The sequence below is a fragment of the Sorghum bicolor genome, chromosome 8 (assembly GCF_000003195.3).
Source record: "Sorghum bicolor cultivar BTx623 chromosome 8, Sorghum_bicolor_NCBIv3, whole genome shotgun sequence".
Taxonomy (NCBI): Eukaryota; Viridiplantae; Streptophyta; class Magnoliopsida; order Poales; family Poaceae; genus Sorghum; species Sorghum bicolor.
Window position 1 is genome coordinate 34396061 of NC_012877.2, and position 25468 is coordinate 34421528.

General features: G+C 44.7%; 1 protein-coding gene across 1 annotated transcript in view; it reads right to left on the reverse strand.

The window, feature by feature from the left end:
• LOC8086169 (nuclear mitotic apparatus protein 1) overlaps window positions 1-18034 on the reverse strand; it is a 53565-nt gene extending 35531 nt beyond the window's left edge. Inside the window, exons 1-2 of the mRNA XM_002443095.2 lie at window positions 17810-18034; window positions 5187-5533 (exon numbers count right to left, since the gene is read on the reverse strand). Coding sequence (XP_002443140.2) covers window positions 5187-5533; window positions 17810-18034 — 572 coding nt within the window. The remainder of the gene's footprint in view (window positions 1-5186; window positions 5534-17809) is intronic.

The window sequence follows — 25468 nt, forward strand, 5'->3', positions numbered from 1 at the left end:
TAAAAGAAGAAGCACAAAGATAGGGTGATAAAAGAAGAAGTACAAAGATAGGGTGATAAAAGAAGGGGATCAATTAAAATTTTGAAGCACACAAGTAGGGGGAGCAAGCTCATAAACTTGTATGTTACATTTGTATGTGCATCACATATGGTTGCTTGCATTTGCATTAGCTTTAGAAGCTTTCTCTCCAATGCCTTGCTTGTGTGGTGTATGCTAGTTATAGGTTTGATTGTTGAAATGAAGAACTAGCATGCATAGGTAGTATAACTAGACTTATAGTTGTTTCATAAGTGGTACTAGAACCTTGTTTATAATGTTGATCTCACGAGGTGTTCTAGTTTGTTGAATGTCTAGTTACTAGTGGTGCTAAGGATGGTGTATATTGGCAACTCCGATTGGTATCACGCTTCAAAGGTCCATTCTTTACACCTTAGCATCATTTGGTAGAAATTGACTCCTATATTTCCTATTCAAGCATATGTGCAAGCTTTCAAATCCAAACTCTTAGCACATATGTAGGGGGAGCAATTCCTACGAATTTGGGTTTATGAAACTTGTCCATAACCTTTGCACATGGTAAAATGCTTGGGCAAGCAACATGAATCCAAGAAAATTTTATTGAAAATCTTTGTAAAAAGGGTTGTCATCAATTACCAAAAAGGGGGAGATTAAAAGCCCTAGTTTGGTTTTGGATAATTGATGAAACCCTAGTACTAATCTCTATACTAAGTGTGTGTAGACTTAATGAGGTTGGTACATGCCAAGTGATGAAGCAAGTGATGATCATGGTGATGAAGGTGATGACCACAAGATGATCAAGTGCTCAACTTGGAAAAGAAGAAAGAGAAAAACAAAACCCTATGGAGATCAAGGCAAAGGTATTGCTTAGGGCTTTGGTTTTGGTGATCAAGACACCATAGAGGGTGTGATCACATTTAGGATAGATAGCCGTACTATAAAGAGGGGAATTCTTTGGCTAAGCGGTTATCAAGTGCCACTAGGTGTCATTGTTCATGTGCATGCATTTAGAACCTAGTGAGCTAACTTAACTCCTTCAAAGAAAATGTTTGTGAGAATGCTAACACACGTGCACTTGTTGGTTTACACGTTGTGGTGTTGGCACACTTTGAGAAGGAGGTGGAGTTTGAAGAGTAGAGAGAGGATGGGTTCCTCTCTCCCTCCCGCCGAGCTTGCGAGGCAGGATTCTGTGCTTTTTGAGAAAATGAAGTGCATTTTTTCTATTGCGCCGGTGGGAAAATTTGGAGAAGTCGCAGGAAACACTCACCGGACGCTGGCCACTGAGGCACTGGACGCTGTGTCTGAGCGTCCGGTGCAAACAGTGCCTGGCCCAGCTAGGGTAAGGCACCGGACGATAGGCACCGGACGCTGGCTTGAGCGTCCGGTGTGCAGGCGTTTTGCGACCCTCTTTGTGCATGGGTCCGGTGAGCACCAGACGCTACCGGTGCTTAGCGTCCGGTGACCCTGTGTGTTTGCGGAGCTCTCTGCGCATGAGTCTGGTGTGCACCGGACGCGTCCGGTGCTGACTTGCTCAGCGTCCGATGCTCTGTAGGTTACCGTTAGACTCTGACACACGGCTGACGTTGGAGCACCGGACGCTGAGTCTGAGTGTCCGGTGCCCCTTTAAGAGCGTCCGGTGACCCCGCAGTTTGCCCAGTGAAAGAGCCAACGGCTCTATTTGTTTGAGGGCCTAAAAATACATGTTTGGCCGGCTTGGGGCTCACTCTCTTGGCATTCTAATATTCAAGACATCCTTGTGAGCCTAAGCAAACACCTCCCACTCATCTCCTTCATAGATTAAACATCTTTGTGAGATTGGGAGTGATTCCAGGTGCATTTGCTTGAGTGATTGCATCTAGTGGCACTTGGGGATCGTTCTAGCTGCAGTTTTCTTGTTACTCTTGGTGGTTGCCGCCACCTAGACGGCTTGGAGCAGCGGAGGAGGATTGGCACGAGTTGGTGATTGTTTGTGGCCATCTCCCGGTGATTGTGAGGGGTCTTGTACCTTCCCCGGCGGAGAGCCAAAAGGTAACTCTAGTAAAGTGCTCGTGTCATTGAGTTACCTCACTTGTGGGTAGGTTCTTGTGGTGTCCTAGTGAGAACGAGGTTCGTGCTACACCTCTTAGCCACCGAACCACCAAGTGTTGGTCGACACAACGGGGACGTAGCGTGCCGGCAAGCACGTGAACCTCGGGAGAAAAATTTTGAGTCTCCATTGTGATTGTTCATTGGATTTCTCCCGGTGATTGGACTTCATTTTATTGGTTGGTTCATCCCCTCTACGCGGCGGTATAAAGTTCAAACCATCTCTTTACATTCCTGTAAACTAGAGTAGCTTACTTACTTGTATAGAAACTTTAGGTAGCTTTCTAGTGTAAGTAGTGACATAGCTCTTGTGTGCCTAGTGATTATATCAACTAGAATTGTTGGATAGGTGGCTTGCAAACACCCCATTAGAGCTAGAGCAAAAAGCTTCGCTTTGTTATTTACTAACCTCTTGCTCTAGTGAGTTTGTAGAATTTTTAAATAGGCTATTCACCCCCCCTCTAGCCATATTAGGACCTTTCACCTGGTGGTTTTGCCTCCTCTAGTAGTTTTGTTCTTTACCTGCTCAATGTTAGTGGCAATAGGCAATACAACAGCTAGCTTTATTAATTTAAGCTCTACCCTTTTATTAAGAGTGTTTTGCTCATCAAAGGCAGTTAATAGAAAATCCATTTTATTGTGTATATCTTTTAGAGATGATTCATTTATATCTAGTCTTTGTTTAACTTCATCATTAGTTTTTGTTTGTTGAGCAATTATCTCTTTTAATGAAAGTTGCTTGAAAGTATTACCTGAATTCATACCTTTGCTATTGGGTTGACTCGAGGTAGGTTGATATTTGTATGCTGTCTCAATGGCCCTTTGATCTTCTTTAAACTTGGCCCTCTGGTCAATCCAATGGAGGAAATTTTCCATCTTGGTTGATAATGCATTCACTTCTTCTGGTGTTTCTTCAGTTTGGTGACATTGTTGAGCTTCATCTTGGAACCAGCTTTGGTTTTCTATTATCTTATCCAAAAGTATCTCTGCTTTTCCAATTGTAAGCTCCAAGAATGATCCTTTAGCAGATGCATCTAGGCACTCACGAGCCTTCTGGGTTAATCCATGGTAGAAGGTCTGCATAAGTAACCATGTGGCCATTCCATGGTGAGGACAATCTGATATGTATCCTTGAAAACGCTCCCATGCTTCTGAAATGGTTTCTGTCTTCTGCTGTTGGAAACTGACAATATTTCCTCTCAAGGCAGTTGTTTTGCCTATAGGGAAAAACTTTGATAGAAAGGCATCTGACAAGTTCGTCCAGTTGTTGATGTTATCTTGATGAGTGTAAAACCACTTCCTCGCTTTCCCTTCTAGTGAGAATGGAAAAAGGTGAAGCAGTATGACGTCTTTGTCGACTCCATTGATGTGGATTGTGCTTCCAATCTCTAAAAAATTCTGCAAGTGTGCACTAGCATCTTCATGTGCCTTTCCACTGAATTGTGTAGCTTGTACCAAACTGATGAGGCTTGACTTGAGCTTAAACTCGGGTGCTCCTTCTTCTACTGCAAATCTTGGACCAGTTGGAATGTTCTCAAGACTTGGAGCAGAGAATTCTTGCAAGGTCTTCTGTGCCATAGCTTCCACAATTGGTAGCGAGCGTCTTCTTCCTTTCTTGATTGCTTTGGTTCTGATGATGAAGAGTTTGTATCCAAAGTCAATCCTGATATACCCTGTATAAAAATATAAACATAGAAAAACAACAGGGTGAACTTACCAAAGCAGAGGTGCCTTGTTATGATTTCTCACTTAGTAGCTGTTTTATGCAATTATTTCACTATAGTCTAGTCTAATATTTTATGTGAATAACCTTGACTGATTTCGTGACTTTCCTACGTGTTTCCCTTTTCCTCTCCGGCAACGGTGCCAGAAATGCTTGTTGACACTAGCTAACACCACTTAGATACTAGGTTGTCATCCCCAGCATGGTGCCAGAGTGTACAAAGGTATTTATAAATATGGAGGCTCTCTAGAAAATAATCTATTCTATACGCAAGCGGACATGTAAAACACCTCATTGTAGCATTTCACCAGGTAAGTATTCCAGGTATCGTTATTTATAATTTTGCTCAGGAGAAAAAGGATTAAATGAAGATAAGGATAAACCTATCAAGGCATAGACTAGAGATAAACTTACAAGAACATGATTACTAATGAGAAACTCATCACACAGTCACTTACTTTGACAGGGGGTAAGCCACAATAATAATGATAATGAAATATAAGCTCATGGGTAATTAACACAGCGATTAGAAAATAGACTACTCCTCATATATGTAAGGTGACGTCGGATTAGCTAGAGGATGGATTCTAAGTTATCTACTATCTACTAAGTCACAATCTACTCTAGTTATCTATAAGATCATGTATAGTGTAAAAGACTCTTCATTCATTATAAGGAACATTGCTAAAGTAAATCAGAGCATCGCAAGACTTACTCGGCAACACAAATTATGCCAGTCCTATCAACGGAGGGTGGACTATATCAGAATCAACGAAGCTGTCACTATCGCGAACTACCACACAACCCGACCAATAGGATACATTTGCACGTAAATAATATCTAAGCAGCACGCCTACATATGATCTACCACTTAACTCCCATGTGTCAAGAGCTAAGCGCTTTGCAAACTCATACATAAACTCATTATCAATCATAACTATATCAAATATAGAACTAGAGCAAACTAAGAACATAATAAATTGAGACATAATGCAATTAGAACAAAGTATTAGAGAAAGATATGAAATAATACTAATCTTTATTACCGAAGATCCGAATCCAGAGCGTAGTGCTCTACTTCTCTAATTCCTATCTAATCAATCCTCTAAACTTGAAGGATTAGGGAGTAGCTAATTCTAATTCTCTGTGGGAGAGAAGTTCTAAAACCCTAACTTTGATGGCTACCTCTGATAATAATTTAACCTCTTCTCTTCTCTCCCCAGGGGTGGAGAGGCCTTGATTATATAGTCCTTTCAAGTGAATTTGGGCCGTCGGATCAAACCGACATTGATCTCATGGTTTTCCTTGATCCTTTAGGTCGGTGGAGCGTAATCCGCAAGACGGGTCCTGGCTTCCAAACAAAGAGCGAAGGAAGGATTGGATTTCATTTCCTTGTTGTTTCAGTTTCTCGGTTTCTTCTTCATTCTTCCTTGCAGTCTCATTCTGGTCCTCTACTTTCTTCTCCAAATCAGCCACCTGTGATCGCAGCCCCACTGATCCCTTCTTCTCAGCTTGCAATTCGCCCTCAAGTTCTTCCACACGCTTGCACATTGCAGCAACTTTGGCATTTTTCTTCATCTGTATGGATTCCATGCCAATATTGCGGAGAGAAGATGACTTGGGCAGAACATGAGTTATAGCTTGAAGTGGTGTCTTTGGATCTTGCCCATCTTCAGTTGGTTCAGCAAGATAGTTCTCGATTTCAGCCTAGCAACAATAACAGCCAAAAAATTCAGTCTGCTAGTTATGCATGTGTCCAGAACAATGTATATGTAAAAAAATAGTGTCCAGAACAACATTGAGAGATTGTACAGTATGCTAGTTATGCATTTGTTGAGAACAATAGATATGTAAAAATGTAGTTATGCATTACTATACAGACTTGTTTTCATAAAGTGGGCTACTGATTTCATCGTATAAATATATTCCTAGAATTTTAGGACAACCCACATACAAGAAGCATATTGTACTGAAGCTATACAACAAATAGGAGAATAGGGTATAGTCAAAAGAATAAATCATAGCCAGAGTTCTAAAACACGAAAACTTAAGATGTGTTTTCATTTAATAATTGATAATATGTTCAATGAAAGTTAATTAAGGAATAAAATCATTGTGCTCAATCATATTATTAGGAACAAAAACATGATTAGTTGTTTCCAACTCATTGTGGCACCTATTATATATGTATACTACCCTTTTCACAAGAAACTATTTGTAAAGTATATGGATTGGAAGATAAGAGTTATTTATATATAAAAGAACTATGACATGTCTGATCATAGAGACATTATTCCTATCATATGCTCAAGGTTCCCCATTTGCAATGCACGTGTAGTTGTGCTAGTTCTAGCATCACTAACATTGCGCCACCAATCATATAACATCTCGCGTGATGGAGAAATAGAGGAAGGCCCCTAACCGATGAGTCAAGCTCTCGGGTTCCACTTTTGCACTCCCTAGGATCTTAGTACAACAAAGGCTGCTACTATGGCATCGAAAATGCTTCATTGAAGGTGTATGTAAATGATCACTATCTTTGTGGGCTTACCCTCATATAGCTTTCATAACTAAAATAATAATGTGGTTTTGAAAATGCAAATAGGTTTCATATATAGGGCACATACCGTACTTTAGCTTGTCCATCAATTAGTTAACCATCAATTTAAACCCCTAGACCATAGAGAAAGTGAGTTAAAGGTGCTTGAATCGAGCTATTTTACAGCACTACTGTTAGGGTTCCTAGTCCTTCGGGTGAGGGATCGGAGGTTGTAGGTGTGGCTGATCGTGGAACGAGGTTGGAGGGCGCGAGGTAGGAGGCGAGGTGGTGCCATGGCTGCTGGGTTGCGCGGCTGCTAGGGCACGGTGGATAAAACTCCTGACCCTCTGAGGGAAGCCGAGAAACAAATATGTTTCTGCTTAATTAATCCCAATAGTGTTTACAAGTACTTATAACCCTCTCAACTAGAAAATAGGAAATTTTATAATAGATAGCTAATTGATATAATAAATATGGGCCTTTATCCCCCTACGACTCCTAGCCACCTGTGGGTTTGCGGCATGAATAACTCACGCTGGTCATAACATCTACAAATTGGCTATTTTTGGGACTCAGTGTTCGTTTCGCTCGACAACCCCTTTTGTCGAAATGCCTTTGGGTGGGCACATACCATACTGTAGTTTGTCCATCAACTAGTTAACCATCAATTTGAACCCCTAGACCATAGAGAAAGTGAGTTAATGGTGCCTGAATGGAGCTATTTTCTACAAATTGGCTGTTTTGGGACTGAGTTTGCATTTTGCTCGACAACCCCTTTTATCGAAATGCCTTTGGGTGGGCACGTACCCAACTCTAGCTTGTCCATCAACTAGTTAACCATCAATTTGAACCCCTAGACCATAGAGAAAGTGAGTTAATGGTGCCTGCATTTAAAAAAACAGCAGGAAACATCTCTATCTCAGGCCTTGTCACCCATGTTGATTTTGAGCTATTGAGTTAAAAAAAGAGAGGCATCTGCATTCTAAAAAAAGAGCAAGAAGGCTCAATATGAATTAATTTGACTGGACAACCAAACACCTCCACTTAGAATATGAAATAATTTGACTGGACAACAACTAGCAGCCAACCCACAAGTCAGCAGGCTTCAAATGCTTGCTAAACACACAAAGTATACAATGCAGTACAGATTATTTCAATAAATAATCTCCATATTACAACTATATTGAGACCACAACTAAAACTACTCGTAATCACTATCATCGTCATCTTCTTGAGGGATTCTTGGACCTTCATTGTCACTAAAATATTGACATCTGGTTTCATCTTCGCTGTCACTTGAGTCATCTTGTTCCCCTTCCACTTCTCTTTGTAAACGGAGTTCATCAACTACACAAGCGTCAACACAAACACCATCTTCACTAATTGGCTGCTCATTTTCAAATACACTATCATCAACACGAACATGCACACCTTCACAATCATCATCTTGGTAGGATAGTATGCACACCTTCACAAGCTCATTCTCCACCGGCTCCCTCTTCAACTTGTGCCATTGCACCTCCTCTGTCCTTTTCTTGGAAGAAAAGATTCTCTTGAGCCTAGGAATCAATGGAAAATGTCGTAAAACTTTCTGAGGAATCTTCTTTTTGCCATCATTGACTTTCCATCTTGATGCACTACAAACTGGACACACATCATCTTTTTCTAAATTGTTTCGAAACAGGACACAATTATTCGGACACACATGGATTGAATTGTATCCGAGCCCCAATGCACGGATAAGTCTCTTTGCTTCCTCATAGGTTGTAGGAATAGAGCAATGTGGGAAAGCTGATGACAACAACTTCAGAAATGTTGTGAATGCAACATTAGGAATTCTATAAAATGACTTGATATGAAGTAACTTCACCACAAAAGAAAACCTTTTGCAAGGACCACCAGGGTACAACTCTTGTTTCATCTCTTCCAATAGAACTGAAAACATTGACTCTTTCCTTTTACCTTCCTCTTCAGCTGTGTACAACTCCTCTACTAAACCACAAATTCCATCATCAGGGTCATTTTCATCATCCACATCTAAGCCAAAATCATCATTGAGACTAGTATGTTCATCAACATGGTGATCAATTTCATTTGGTACAGCCTCCAATGGTTCTCTATGATGTACCCATCTAGTGTAAATAGCAGCCATCCCATGAATATACAAGTGATCCTCCACGTGTCCTTTAGGTTTACAAACACGGTTCAAACACCGACGACATGGACAAAGCATGTCTTCATCATCATTGAATCTCTCGGAAACAAAGGTCATGAATTCCTTCACCCCTTCCACATGTTCCCTGCTGAACATCCTACTCTTGATCCAAGATCTATGCATCTGCACCAAATCATGAGATACAATTCCTCAAAAAAAATTACATATAGATGATGCTGGACCAAAGTTATCAAACATGTGATAGATTATTTATAATGCATTCTGTACGCAATAGTTTAGCATTGCTTTATCTCCAATAATGTGTTGAAGAAATATTTAGAAAAATAGCATGCTCCAACTGAAGATAGGATCAAGTTCACAGTATTCAACATTCATATAAGCTAACAAATACTCTAGCAGAACTATATTTTTCTAATTATAGCAGGGTTGAAATAGTAGCACATTCAGAACTAGCTCATGAAACTAGCAGTGTTGAAACAAATATTTTTCATACTCTATATATATTTCTTACTAGCAAACAAATACTTAAGATACAAATTGGTATTAGCATGAACCATTTTTGTTTGTGGAGCATCCTGAGAAATTTGAAAAGTTTGACATGTCTCCTTCCAGGTGTTTTGTTTTATGGCCCTCCTGGCTGTGGCAAGACTTTGTTGGCCAAGGCAATTGCTAATTAATGTTAGACAAACTTCATTACTGTGAAGGGTCCTGAACTGCTTACCATGTGGTTTGGTGAGAGGGAGGCTAATGTCAATCAGATTTTTTATAAGGCTTGACTCAATTGCTATTCAGGTATAGTATCTAGTTATGCTCATGTGCTCACACACTGATACTACCCTGTAAATGAACTGAAAATTACTGCTGTGAATTTCAGAGCATAAGCAGTGTTGGTGATGCAAAATTGTACCTTTCAGAGCAGAAATCAGCTCCAGCCGCCCTGCTGCAACAAATCAATGCCGCTCGTCCCGCTCACCAAGCTGCCCCGTTGCCGCACGGTGCTTCATGGGCAGCAGCGCTGGCTGCTGCTGGTCATCCGTGCCTGGCACTGGACCTAGCTGTGTACCTTGCCAGCCAATGGCCACAGCGGCTTGCAGGTCCCCTCAGCGACCGATGGGCACAGCGGCGTGCCTTGCCGTCTGCTGCACTCTCCTCGCCCACCACGAGCCCAGCACTCTCGCCCCAGCCCTAGTCGTGCACCTCGCCGGCGCCGGCCGCGCCGCCAGACACAACCCTAGCCGCCGGATCCCCTTGAATGACCCACGGTATGGCGAACAAATTTTGAGTGAGCGTTCGATCCAAATTCCCCAAACAGGATTGGGTGGTGTAGCATCTCCTATATACTAATATATGGAATAAAATGAGAAAGTTATTGCAAACACTTGTGAGGTGTAGTGGTCAGTGTACCTCGCCTATGAGGTATGCTCTGAAGTGGCCCGGGCACTCAATTTTAGCTTTTTGCTTGATTTTCATGCATTGCTGGGCTTGATGCTATTAGGCCTACTGGATTTTCATGTACCTTTGGGCTAGATGCTGTTGAGCCTAGCGTACCTGGCTGGTCCATTTAGGGGCTAAATCAGATGGTCCACGAAAGATTGGTGGTCTGGTTACCTAGGTGGCCCAACTAGAATTGAAAAAAAAAATAATTGGGCTGAAATAAACTTCCAATAAAAAAGAAAAAAAATCTGATGTGGCAACAAGGCATGCCAACATCAGAAATATTATTGAAAATAATTCAATAATTATTTTTTTGACACAAAATCTTTGTTAAAGGCTCATGACACTAAAAAGTAGGCCTCATGACGTACAAATTAGTGTCACTACAAGAACTTAAAATAGGTGTATGACATATATTGTGACGTACAATTTTCAAAGGTCACTAAACCAAAATTCCTAGAAAATAACATCAAAAAATAGATGATATAGTGACGTAATGACCTATCATCATACTAAATACGTCAAAAAGCCACACATCTCTTGTAGTGGGTGATGTACTCGCATGGTTCCTCCGAGCGCCCAAACTTGAGTACCAGGTGTAGGCAGCCCGCCCTCATGGGTTTCATCATGCCGGTGGCTCCACCAGGGGCTTGGAAGAGCTCACCCCGAAAAAGATGAAGCCACAACTCCTAGTGGGGCATCACGCCCAGGTAACCCTCGCACCCAGCGACGAAAATCGCCGTGTTGGAGATGGCGTTGGGGGAGAGATGTTGAAGCTTGACCCCATAATGATGGAGGAACGCCCTCATGAAGTGACTTGGGGGAGATCCAAACCCGTGGCGATGGAACTTGATGAAGCTAACCACGTAGCCCTTCGGCGGGTTTGTCTCCTGGTGTTCCACCGGCGGCGCAATCCATTCGAGCCGAGTCGAAGAAGTTACAGGGCGGAGGAGCCCCTCACACACCAGGTCACGCAGCCGATGCTCCGTCACCATCGATGGGCGCCATTCGTCAGCGGCTATCAACCTCACAGGCATGGCGGCTCGGGCTAACTTGACGGTGAGACGGCTAGGGAAAGCTCACGACTCTGTCTCGCTCTTTCTCTCTCTCTAGGCTCTATTTTCCTCTTACGTGCGGGAAGGCGGATAGAGAAGGAATTAAGGCGATAGCAAAAGGCAGAAGTGGGAGCAGCAAGATGGACCCCTCGAATATATAGAGCTAACCGCAACCGGCACATCCGACAATCACGGTAATTTTCCGCTTTAAATGCGCCGCCTAACTGTCCCAAGATTCCAGTGATAGGACGATTGCAGTTTTCATCTGGTAGGATGATGTTGCAATGGCTCTCTGCTAAAAAGGCGCAGCCAACTTGCAAGAAGGCAAACCACCGCAATAACTTCTTCCACCACAAGGTAAGTCAGGCTCCGACCATCGATAAAACCTCGAGAGAGTGCTTGAGATCAAATCATTGAGACCCCACTGGGAGTATCCAAGGCTAAGACTAGGAGGAAGGCATGGAATCCCCATGGAGGGAGGCGTCGAGCCACCAGACCCTATCGAACGCGACAGGTATCCACACCCATGCATGTCTACATTAATGAGAATGCCTTAGGGCTGACAACCAACCAACATCAAACGGGGTATGGGTTCTCACTTGGATTTCCCGATATCAGCTCATAGAGGATGTTGCTGTTCGCCCAATCGAGGGCAACGTTACGTTTCTCACCTCATGTTCGATCGAAAGGATTCATGGGATGAAAGTCGAGTCCAGCAAAACCATGAGTATACAAGGCTCAAGGGCTCAGCCAGATCCAACACCCCTTGATGAAAGAGGGTCAAAAGCGGTCAAACTTGATTATGTAAATACTCACCAAGAAAGAAGAGACTAATACAGCCCCAGAAGGAGTCTACCTACTCCTCTGAGGCCTCAGGGGCTACCCAGCGTGGGACGCTCGTGCACCCCCAGAGAAATTCGATCACCAATAAACCCCTACTCGACCACCACTGCTCGAGCAGGGGCTCAGGGGCTACTGTCGAGGATATCAACAAGGGGTACCCAAATCGATATCCTTAAAAAGAACCAAGGGCCAGCCCCAGAGCGAGCCACAACACCCCCAACAGGGTATGTAGCAATCGCGACCCCAACTCGTCGCACATCAAAATACACCGATCGACCAATGGCTCGATGACGGAAATTGGCTCAAGCGAACGCTTAGAACTCGAGGCAGTCGACCCTCGATTACGGAAACAGGGTCGAGCGAACCAATCTGCCTCGAGCGCAAAAGCGTACCCCTGCCGCCTATCACTGGTATGGGTTTTAGAGCATTTAATGCGACTGACAAGCCCCACCTAACACATAGCTGTGATGATGGATCGTACTCCCATCAAATCTTGCTTTCCACTAGCTTTATCTCAGAATTCGGAGAAAGGTACACGCTGGTACCATCGCAACCAGCGTGGCGTCCCGTCGGAAGGCCCCTCGAGACGTAATGGTCAGTGCTTCCATATATGGACGCCGCTTAACCCATCAGACCCTCGAGCCTGCCTACTCCTTTCTAGAGAACGGTTGAACAAAGGAACTCAGCGCTCCAACAACTCCCAATATGACGACTACAAGGACGTACAGGCGTGTGTATATATGGACCAATACCAAGCGATATACAGGGGCTCAGCCTAGGAAGTGCACGCGCCAGCATCGCCAAGTACACCATAACAAGACCGGTCGAGGCAACGCTGGTATGGAAGCCTTGATTTGGCTTGCGCCATACCCCTATTGAGCCCTACTCTAGCACCTACATTCTATAACCTTATGCCACCCCTTGATTTATAGAAGGGGACGCCAAGTCTAAGACATGGGAGATAGAACAGCACACTCGCATACACCACATCTCGCCATCCTAGCTTCATACGGAGTCTGAATCCACATTCACCACTCTTGTATTCACCCCTGTACAAGCACTTAGGTGCAAGATAATACAAACTCTCCCGCCTCGCTAGACGTAGGGCCTTCTCTTGCCCGAACCAGGATAAATCTTTGTGTTCATCTTGCATCACCATCTAGAAAGGGAAACATGCACACAAACTCACTCGTAGGTGTTAACCCCAAAGATTAAAACACCAACAAGTCCCATGGTTGGAAGAAACATGAGAAAGTTTGGAAGTTATGATAGTTCACTCTAGTCTAGGGATGAGTTCTTATTTAAAAGCATGTGTACTTGTGAAGTGTGAAAGCATTGTAGCAACTCCTAATCCATCCTTTGTAGTTGTTTGCTCAGGGACGAGCAAAAGGTAAGCTTGGGTAAGTTTGTTTATGGTTGTTAACCATCAAAATTATATGTCAACCAAAGAGAACAAAGGGGATAAAAATTGAACATCACCATAGACTTAGGGTTTTTATTGGCAATTTCCATGAGTTTTGGTAAATGTCTGTTTCTGCAGGGGGTTATCGAAATAAGAACAAAAGGAGGTCCACATGTCGGATTTACGTAGAGAGAAGACCCGAACGTCAACTCTAGAGGACTCTAGAAGACTCAGGAAGACATGCCCTAAAAGTTGGGGCCCACATACTGTAACACCCTAGGTGTTAAGCATGCACTTAGCCTTATCAAAGCAATGCATAAGCATTCTCATCAAGCATAGCATCATGAGCATGTCATTCATCCCAAAAATATGATTTTATGTGTCTTATTCCATGTGTTTTAAATATGCTAAAAATATGGTGCTTGCTTCTAAAATTGTGAAATATTCAAACTAGATTGATTTATGTGTAAGAAGAAATAAGAATATTTTTGTGTAATTTTTGGAGCTATAGAATTTGAGAAATGGAATTTATAAAAAAATCCCAAAATGAATTTATTTAAAAACCTAGAACTAGTTTTAATTTGTAATTCAAATTCTATTGGGAATTTGGTCTTGCTTATTAAAACAAAGTTGTAGGGTTTTTGTTTTGGAACAACTTTGTTTTTGGGAGCAAGAGGTGAAAATGATTTTTAATTGGTCCAAATGAATTTAGAAAAGAATTTGAGAAAAGAAATTCAAAAAAAATTGGAAAAGGGGCAGGCGCTGCTGGGCCAACCCCGCCTCCCTTTCGGCCCAGCGAGCGGCACGGCCTGCTCCCCCTCCCCCTCTCTCCCGCGCGCGGACGCCCGCCTCGTCCCAGCCAGCGTCGGCCACGTGGCGGCCGTACGCCGGCGATGGGCGCGCCGCGGCCGACCGGCTTCACCTGGTCGGGACGCCGGCCCGGGCTCCCAGGCCGTCCCATTCGCTCTGTTGCCCGCGCCTCTCTCCTTCCTCCCTCCACTCGCGAGCGCAACCGAAGCCGCAGAGCTCCGCCGCAGCGCCATCGCCGGAGCGGCTCCGCTGCTCACCGCCGGCCACTCCAGTGACCAAACCTCGACACCGAAGCCACCAGCGCATTCGCCATCGTTAGGGTAAGCTCCTGCGAGCATTCTACCGAGGTGAGAGTCCGTCAAGCGCCGTGAATCGCTCGCCGGAGTTACCCCGAGCTCGCCGGAGTACTCCGCCGCGACGGATCTTGCGTTTCCCTGCCTCTTTTCGCTGGTTCTTGGTTGCGCTAGGTCGGTAGGGTGGTGAGGAAGCTCGGAGAGTCGTTTGCGCGTGCTCTACCGTGCCGGAGCGGCCTGGCCACGGCGAGCAGCGCTGCCGTGCCGCCGTGCATGCTCGTCGGAGGTGCTCCGGCCATCCTTATATAGGGTGAATAGAATAAGATTGGGTTTGGTATATCTTTGAAGCAACTTGTGGGTTGCTGGTCACACTTGAGAAAAGTATTTGTAGAAGAGAATGCACTAGATGTTTAATTCAATTGCTTACTCTTGGATGATGTTGACTACCTTGTAAAGAACGTGACCAATTAAATCGCCTACGCATCATGTCATGATCATTTGGTACCTTCTCATACAAGCATCCACTCGGGCATCTTGCACTCCGCTCATGAGCACACATGCATCATACAGGCTCGCAGGAGAACGAGGTGGGACCCGAGGAGCCAGAGGAGATTCAGGAGCAGGAACCTCCGGAAGTACAGGAGTCCGGAGAGGAACTACAAGAGTGTCCAGATCACCGACCCAGCACGTTTGAGAAAGGCAAGCCCCAGAGCATTCTAAGTCTCCCTATTCTCGCTAACTTATAGGATATACTATGCTTGTTCTACTATACTGCATTTAAGTGATAGGAATTGCTTGATACCGTTGATGCATATGTACTCCTTGTTATCCCTACTCGTTTATCTACCTTGTCCTATGTAGATAGGCGCGGAGTCTATGCTTAGCTTGCTTAGTCCGGTAGAAGTCGGGTGATTCCCTGTCACCTGCGAGATATGGGTGGATACCTGCCTGATTGAGCAATGGTTGCTTTGGGGAAAAGAATAACCAAGTGCGGAATGGAATTGGAGACCGGGCAGGGTCTTATGGTGGGTTGACCATAGTGCCCCTGCCTGTGTCGATTAAGGACCGATCGTTGACGGCCCTCTTGTCATGTTGAACGCATGCCCCACATTTAGCTGGAAGGATAAGTCATTCCGACCGCGAAGCCTGAGCACTATCCGGGCCGAGAATCGGCCCGATGTACGTGCTGTATTGGTGATGGTTGAGGAGAACGACGAGGGCGCGGCGCGCAACCTTGGTATACCTTGGATACCTCGGTCGCCGGAACGGTCCTCGGGTATGGGCGGTGCCTGTCGAACCCGCGAATTGGTCCTGGATAGTGCAATACGGTGATCTATAGCTCACTTGATCAGTGAGTGTGGTTTGTGTGGGGAATAAACTCGCCAGCTGGTTAGAAATCGATTCGAATCGCCATCGCTCCTGGATAGTGAGCACTTGACATGAGCCCTGTCCTCGTAGTAAGGACTATGGAACACTTGGGTTATAATGATGAATGGTTTTAAGAAATGCTATGATGAGGTACTATCATAACACTATACTTGCTTGTGATAGTGCAGGTGCAAACCTAGATATTAGGTAATGATACTTTCAACTTGAGCAAATTAAAAGAAGAAAGATTTACGTAGGTCATGATAATAGATTTCTGCAGTTTTGCAAAATGGTTGTCAGCTACCCCACTATATAGCCTTCATGATCCTTGAAGAGTCTTTATTTTAAGTTTATGACGGGTAAGTCTAGCTGAGTACCTTCTCGTACTCAGGGTTCTACTCCCATGTTGTTTTGCAGATGGTCAAATGTACTATGGTTATTGCATCCTCTGTCTGTACCCAGCCATGGGTGATGACTAGACCAAGGGCGATGGTCACTCCGTCTTCTCTCTTGCTTTTGTGGGAATGACTGAATTATGGCACTGTATCAGACTAAGTGTGTGTGGTATTTTCGAACTATGAAGCTTCCGCTACTTGAAGAACTTGGTTTGTAATAATTTTAAGAACTCCGATGTATTTTATGAATGTTGTAATCTGGACGTATTTGTGGATGGCGACCACTAAACTTATTATGATCTTGGCTGTTGTACGTTGTGTGGTTTGAAATCCTTCGAGATTTCACGGACTACCGGGTTTATATGGGCTTAAGCCTGATGGTTTGACTATGCAAATGGTCACTGTTAGGCTTAATCTCTTATAATTTGGTCGGTTCTGTTACACATGCCATAGGGCAGGGGCGGGCGCCCAGGGAAGGCAGGGGCGGCTGCTCAGGGGCAAGAACCAATCAGGTTCTGTCTCGTGGATCCTGCCTCCACCGACTTTGAGGATTAATTTTAAGCGCACATTTAAGTCGGTTTGATCCAAGGGTTGTAGTGCTTCCTAGGGGGCTATAAATACAAGCCTGACCCCCCTAGAGGAGAGCTCAGAATTGATCGAGAAAAAAAGAATTATATTTTTATTCTCATATGAGAATTAGAGGAAGCCATTAGATCTAGGGAGTAGAGATAGATTAGCTACTCCTAATCTTCATCTTCTACGTAGGATTAGATTAGATAGAGGAAGAGTCAGGTGCCTGTGCTCAGAATTTCTAGATCTTCATCATCAAAGATTGGTATTTTCTTTTATCTCTCTTTTGACTTGATTCTAAATATCATCATGTTTCTATTTATTATGTTCCTAGTTTATTCTAGTTCTACATTTGATATGGTTATGATTGATAATGAGTTTATGTATATGTTTGCAAAGCGCTTAGCCCTCTTCGTGGGAGAGTTAGGTGATATATGTCATGTAAGCATGGTGCTTAGATGTTGTTTATCTGCAATTACACCCTATTGGCCGGGTTGCATGGTTAGATCGTGGAAGTGACAGTTCCGTTGAGTCCTTTGTATTCCATACCCCACTGGTTGGTTAGGTAGAACCGCAGTTGTGTACGAAGTCAAGCTCTGTCTTGGCTTTTTATAGCAATGTTACTTGTACATAAATGAAGAGACTTTTGTGCTATATATGATAGTGTAGTATTGGGATAGATGAATGACTTGACAAATTAGAACTACATACGATTTCTATCTCTTGAACTCATTGGACGTCTGCCTAATATTAAGCTAAGTAGTCTATATCTAGTATCTATATTCCCTGGGCTTCTATATTTTATATCATATATCTATCATGGTTTACCCTCCTACCTAGTATGTGACTATGCAACCCGATCACTCATAAGTAGTCATGTTGTGCGAGTTGATCTTATTGTTTAAGTCCTTAGTTTTTTCCCTTGAGCTAAATATAAATAACGATACGTGGAATACTTCCCGTGAAGTACGATGGTATTTAATCTGTACGCTTGTGGATCCTATATTTATTTTATTAGTGGACAATTTTTATACGACACTTCTGGTGCCATGCTAGGGATGATAACTTAGCTTAAGTGGTGTTAGAAGTGTCAACAACCTGTAGGTCCTCAATCAGCTTGCCCGCAGCACTAACGGCTCCTTCTTTCTCTAGCAAGGTTTTCTTCAGCTGATCGACGTCGATGGCAAGAGCATTAGCACAACTCTTCTCTTTCTCCAGCTCCTGTTTGGCCTTTCTCTCCTCCTCTTGGGAGATAGCTTTAGCGGCTGCAGACTCTAAAGCCAATGTCCAGGCCTCGGTGTATCCCTCCTTGACTCTGGTCATATCAGCCTTGAGCTCCTTTGTTCGCTCAGTAATCAGGGGGACGTCCCCTTCCGCTTCCTTCTTTCCTCCCTCGCTCGAGCAGCCTCCTCCTTGGCCTGGGCCGCCTCCTCACGAGTCTTCTCAGCATCCGCCTTGGCTTTTTCGACGACGTCCTGGGCGGTATAGATTTGGCCTCGAGCCATTGCCGCGTTGCCTCGAGCTGCAACTAGGTCGTCCTCCTTTTTCTGCTTATCCGTCAAGGCCTCGACCTACTCCTTCTTTGCCTTAAGAAGCTCTTCTTGGGATTTTAGAAGCCTGTCCTCCAAAATGGGAACCTGCTCCCATCCACCCTTGGTCGCGTGGATAAAATAGGATTTCTCCCAGGAGGTCGCCTTTAAATCTTGATGAAGAAAAAGCGAAATCAAACATCAATAAGCATGTATCTGGACCCTACAAAGTAAAACACATAGGGAGAAAGGTGTTGATGGTCCTTAAGTATCAAATTTAATCATCAAATAAATAAATAAAAGGACTCAAATGCAACCAACACCCAGACTTAGGGTTTTATCTGACAGAATTCTACGAGTTTTGCTGTTTGTCTATTTCTGAAGGGTGTTATTAGGAAATATTGAGGAAAGGCCCACATGTCGGGTTTACATAGAGATATTAACGTGCCGCGTAATTTTCTATCATCTAGAAGACTCCAGAAGCCACGGGAACGAACGAGAAGCCGAGCGGGCCCAGGGACAGGGCGCCCGCCCTCCTCCCTTGGGCGCCCGCCCTGTCATCTGGACCAATCAGGCTCCGCCTCACGGATTATGCTCCACCGACCTAAAGGATTAAGGAAAACCATGCTATTAAGGTCGGTTTGATCCGACGGCCCACATTCATTTGGAGGGGCTATATAAGCAGGCCCCTGGCCCCTAGAGGAGACAACCCCCTCATCCCTATTCAATATTCATAGACAGAGCAAAAGCTAGGGTTTGGAGATGAGAGCTATCCTCTCATCTCTAAACTAGAGTAGATCTAGATAGTAGCGAGATGGAGAGCGAGGGAGGATTGGAGGAGAGGCCGGCCTGTCGGTTCTTCCTCCGGTTGTACTTCACCATGATCAAGCTCTAATCAAGCTTGCTCATGGGATGACTGTGGTAATCTACTTCTATTTCATTATGCAATTACTATCCATGTATGTTCTGGTTCACAACTCTTTTGAGTACTTTAATCTATAGGATGCTATAGGTGTGGGTTGTAGTATAGGTGTAAGCGTGGTGCTTAGACCTAGATTACTTGTGGATATCCCCTGTCTAGCCGGATCGTGTGGTAGGCCACGTATGTTACAGCTACGTTGGTCCTCTGTAGTCCACCTCCCGTTAGCAGGACTGGTAGGGTTTATCGGCCTATGGATAAGCATCCTTTGTGGTGTATTCTTATCACGTGGTTCGTCCCAGACATAGACATACTCCTTTGAAGTAGAGAAACCATAGTTATCCTCTCTATTCTCCTAGCATCGCCCATATATTAGATTGCTCTACTCTCTATTCCCCTATTATCACCCATTGTTATCTTACCTTTAATATTATTCTTATTCAATTCTACCATCTTTCCTATTTACACCAATCTATCTATCTTGGTTAAGTTAGAGCGTAGTTGGTTCTGCTGTTTCCCTGTGGATACGATAAAAGCTTTAACCGGGTAAAAGCTACAACAGTATCCGTGCGCTTGCGGATTTATCTGTGTGCGTATAAATACTATAGTACACTCTAGTGCCATGCTGGGGATGACAACCTAATATTCAAGTGGTGTTAGCAAGTGTCAACAAGCTTTTTGGCGCCGTTGCCGGAGAAACGAATTCTGAGTTGACTACGAACTAGCTTAATCATTTTCTAAAAAAATAAAATATATATATATATTTTTCCTTTTATCCTTTGCCTTATCTCTGCTATTCTTTCTTCTTATCTAATCCTTGATCTCTGGTCTATCATGAATTCAAACATGTGTATCTATGAATTTCAAAGACCTACGGGCACACATCTCGAACCACCAAAATCTTCAAAGCCTATCATGACATCTAGTTTTGAGATAAGCCCGGAATACATAGAATTTCTTCAAAAACAACCTTTCTTCGGAGAAGGTGAGGAAAACCCATACACACACCTAAGAGAGTTTTATCGAGTCTGTGACATCCTTCACATTGAAGGCATGTCTGATGAGACCCTTAAATGCAAGCTCTTTCCATTCTCTTTAACGGGAAAAGCTAGACACTGGTATAAACTCAACATAGGAAGTGCTCATGGAGATTGGAAGGAGCTATACAATAGTTTTCTCTCTAAATATTTTCCGATCTCCAAAGAGGCGGATCTTCAGATCGAGATTCTTTCTTTTAGACAACTAGAAGAAGAATGTCTTGGCGAATCATGGGACCGCTTTATTGACCTTAATCTCACTGGCCCAAAGCTTTCAATTCCAAGAGAAGTTCTTCTAATTCACTTTTTTAAGGGCCTTAGTAGGGAAAATAAGCAAACCCTTCATGCGGCCTCTGGAGGATCTTTCCACCACCTATTCGCTAGTGAAGCATGGAATTTGATTGATTTAATGAGTGGAAAGTCTCCTAGCATTTATATCCCTGAGAAAGAGAAAGAATCAGTTCCTAGACAAGAAGAGGAAGTTTTGATAGCCAAATTACAACCACTTCGATCCCAAACTTTAGCTATCGATCCTAACCCATCAATACTCCAAAATTCGCTAAGGGAGGAAGGAATTCCAACCTTAAATCTTTCACATCCTGATGGTTTAGACTTCTGGTTCCATAATAGACCTTCAAGCATAGATAATTCAAATCTTTGCAATGATGGTTCTCTTAGAGAATGTTCCGGTTCCTGTTATGAAGAAGTCGAGGATGACATATCAAGTGAAGGAGAGATAAACCATATAGAAAATTCTATCTACTCCCCTTCCATGTTCACAAATTCTAAATATATCCTTGACCTTAGAGACCCCTCTTATCTCTCTCCTTTTCAGCCTCATGATGATCCTAGCAATCCATCAAGACGACCAAACCATAGGAGTCATGAAGACCATAAGGATGGCATGACAAGTAAGGCCATAGAAGGAGAGCTTAGCCATACAGAAGATTCTATCAGCTCCCTTGTCTTGATCACAAATTCTAAATGGCTGGAATGTGTAGAATGGAAGGACAAGGAAGAATCCTTAATGGATTCTGACCTTGGCTCAATTTCAGAAGTTGAGTGTTTAACTCCCCTTGAATATGAGATTCATCCATCTATAGAAGAGGACATAGACAGGACCAATCCAAGAGAAACATTAATGAGCATGGAATTTAACGGGGTAAAAGCTACAACGGTATCCGTGCGCTTCTGGATTTATCTATGTGTGTATAAATACCATAGTACACTCTATTGCCATGTTGGGGATGACAACCTAATATTCAAGTGGTGTTATCAAGTGTCAACAAAAGGCACATAAGAAAAAGGCCTTGGCGAGATCCCTGCTGACAACGTCAACAGATAGCGCCATAGCCTGTTGCAGCGAGAGCCACAGCTCCTCCATGTGCTCCCAGTTCTCAATATCTGCGCAGTCATCCATCTTGAGCAGAGTGTCCTCCGGGAGGGCTAGGTCCAGAAGATGGAGCTTTTGTGTTCCCTAGTAGGGGAGCTCCTCCTTGGCACGTCCCTTCACCACACACAAGGCATTCTCTGCGAACTTCATCGTCCCACTGTGGCGCAACATCAAGTTGACTAGGGTGGGGAATCTTTCAGCATCTTCTCTAGACTCACAAGTACTAGCCTCATCCATCTAGGGGCCCTTGTTTGCAAAATAACACGGGGAGACATCATCGGGACCATACAATGTCCTTCGGGGCTCGGATTCCATGTCTACTGGCGAACGTGGAAGGAGCGCCATCGCTATGATGCCATCATCTTGATTAGGCTTGACTGGTTGAGCAAGAGGTTTCCTTAACTTTTTCTTCCGTAGCGGACGGTGCTGTTGCTACTTGGGCCTGGTCTGTCGACCTTCTCGCTGTTGCCGATCTTGCAGTTGTTGCTTATCAACCTATCGACCTTCCTGCAGCTATAGGTCCATTCACTACTGCTCCACCTTCTGCTACTGTTGTTGTTGTTGTTGGGTTTGGATTTAGGGTCGGCTCGAGGCTGGGACTTCCTCTCGAGATGGTTGGGTGACGGGATGCACCTTTCTTCTCGCCCTCTTCTTTTTCCTTCTTCTCTTCCTCTCCTTCTAACTTCCTCCTCTCTCAATCCTCTTTCTTTTTATTCTACTCCTCAACCATGTGAAGCCCGATGTGCCATGGTGCCCACCCCTAAATCCGTGAGCCTCGACGTTCCCCGGCATAGGACGCTCTCCTAGCGGGGGTGATTCTGTCGTCTTCTCGTTGCCAGTGTCGGTTGGAGTGGCCTTTGTTCCCAATTTTGGAGCGTTAGGGGCTCCTTCTGGGTGCTCGAAGAGAGGAATCTTGACCTGATTCAAGGCAGAGGGCTCCGGTATTGAGGATCCAGGGGCAGCTGAACCATTTGGCATGCAAGGCAGGGTGGAGTCACTCCCAGCAGCACGCCTCGAGTCAGACGGTCCTGCAGCCAAAGCAATACCCATTTAACTCGCCTTGAGCCAAAAAGCCCTATGCTAGTGCGGTTCTAGTCAGCACGTGGGATAAAAAGAAAACCATACTCTCGAGGCCACCGGACACCTTGCGTCTGCCCCCATCTTGAGCTTTTTGGCAGGAGAAGGGCACGCCTCCTCTAGTTGGCGTTTGAGCCTAACCCATAAGCAAACAAATGAGTTACATGAGTATTGGAATGCAGACCAAGGCGCAAAACGAGCATATCAGGCCTTGAAACCTTACCCCACAGGGAGAGCAATCCTCCTCCCAATGCTGCGAGAACCACTGGGGGGCTTCAGAAACCGCCATGCGACGGACCTTTCTGGAGGCCTGAGCCAACATTGGACGCTGGCCATGATCGCGTCTCAAGGCACTCTTTAGGGCTCGATCTCCCCCTGCGCACCTCCCTCTAGCTCAAGGACGTCATGATTCGATCCTCCAAGGTAGCCCAGCCTCGAGTCTGAGGCCCTGGCACAAAAGTTTTAGGTGGATGCAGGGGCAGCTCGAGTTGGTCCTGAACAGGGGTAGGCGGAGTACCACCACGTAGGTGACGAGATGAAGACTCCACCCGAGACATCGAGCCACCTTGCCTCTCTTCTCGTGGTTCCATAGAGACACCTCCCTGCATGGATGACACATTAGCCTGAGGCGAGGGTTGAAGGAGCATGCTCGAGGCGCGTTGCCATCCCCTCGATGTCCTCGCCATCATTGACACCATCACCCTCGTCCTCATCATCATCAAGGGATTCCTCTTTAGGTTTCCCCTCCTACCGAGCAATGTTCTTCTTTTTTTTTCTTCTTCTCCTTGTCTAGCTCTTTCTTATGTTTTTGGGTGGAAAGACGCCTTACCTCACGCTTCGCCTCATCTTCCTTCACTAGGGGCCTCGACGTCCTGAAGTCGATTTTACCCTACATGGAAACATCCAGACGTAAGAAAGATAGGAAGCAAAGTAGTGTGGTAGTCTCGTAGAATATGACACAAGGCACTGTAGCTCGAGCCAATCACCAGATCGAGATAGCCCTCCTCGGGCATCATGGGGATGCAGTTGACGCTCTCAACTCGGAAAGTGCCAGCGATGGCAGCATTAACCCTTGTCACAATCTCTTTGTCTGGCAACGCCTCCCCCGACATACGGCATGCCTCGGGATCCTTAGGCGCCACGCGTTGTCCCATCTTGTCCAGCCTTAGCGGACGAGCCATCAATGGGAGCACCCGCTGATGATGGACGACTGAGAGGATGATGGCCGCCATCAGACCTTCATTGCAAAGCCGCTTCAAAGCGTCGAGGAGGGGCCACAACCAAGGTTGGTGCTCCACAAGCACGCCATACTTCCAGTGGTCTGGGCGCGCCGTGATGACACACCTGGTGTAGGGAGGAAAAAATCCCTCATTATTACGAAGATAAAACCACTTAGAATCCCACCAGGCGTGGTTCGACATCATCCCAATGGGGACGAACTTACGAGCCTCCCCTGTGTGGCCTGTCTTCAACACTAAGTTGAGCCAGCCTGCCTAGACGGACTTCCTCACACCTCTATCCCCACTAGGAGCCTAGAAGAGCTCACCCCGAAAAAGATGGAGCCACAAGTCCTAGTAGGGCATCGTCCCTAGATAGAAGGGGGCCAACATGAGGCATGGCTTAAGATTGAATCATCGAGACCCCAATGAGAGTATCCAAGGCTAAGACAAGCAGTAGGACAAGGAATCCCCATGGAGGCAGGCGACGACCCACTAGACCCTATCGAATGGGACTGGCATCCATGCATCTGCAAGTCTAGCATAAATGGGAATTCCTCAGGGCGAGCAGCCAACCCACATCAAACGGGGCATGGTTTCTCACTTGGATTCCTCGCTACCAGCTCAATGAGAATGTCGAGGCTCGCCCGATCAAGGGTAGCACCACACTTCTCACCTCACATCTGATCGAAAGAACAAGTGGGATGAATGTCAGAATTGATAAGGCCCTAGACAGACGAGGCTCGGGGGCTCCACAAGGTCCAACGCCCCTTGACGAAAGAGGGTCGAAAATGCCATGGCTCGATGACCCAAGGGACCCGTCAGGTAAGGTGCGATGACCCGAATTCATGTTGTCTAAACTACATGGAGTCGCAAAGAAGTCCAAGAACTAACAAACATCCCTTGGAAAAATAATCACAGCCCTTGAAGGAGTCTACCGACCCCTCCGATGCCTCGGGGGCTACCCCCAAGGGGGATGCTCGCACGTCCCACAGAAACTCGATACTGTAACACCCTAGGTGTTAAGCATGCACTTAGTCTCATCAAAGTCATGCATAAGCACTCTCATCAATCATAAGCATCATGAGCATGTCATTCTTCTGAGAATATGGTTTTATGTGCATCATTTCATGTGCTTTAATTATGTTAAAAATGTGATGCTTGTTTCTAAAATTGTGAAATATTCAAATTAGGTTGCTTTATGAGTAAGACGAATTTAGAACATTTTTGTGCAATTTTTGGAGCTATGGAAATTGAGAAATGGAATTTATACAAAATATCCAAAATAAATTTGTTTAAAAACCTAGAACTAAGTTTTAATTTGTAATTCAAATTCTATTTAGAATTTGGTCTTACCTATTAAAGCAAAGTTGTAGAGCTTTTAGTTTGGCACCACTTTGCTTTTGGGTGAAAATGGTGAAAATGATTTGAAAATGGTCAAAATGCTTTTGGAAGAGGATTTAAGAAAAGAAATTTAAAAAAAATGGAAAAGGGAAAAGGGGGCGCTAGCAGGCCGCGGCCTCGCTTCTGGCCCACTGGCCGAAGCCGGCTCGGCCCGCCCGCGCTCTCCCCTCCCCCTTCCCCG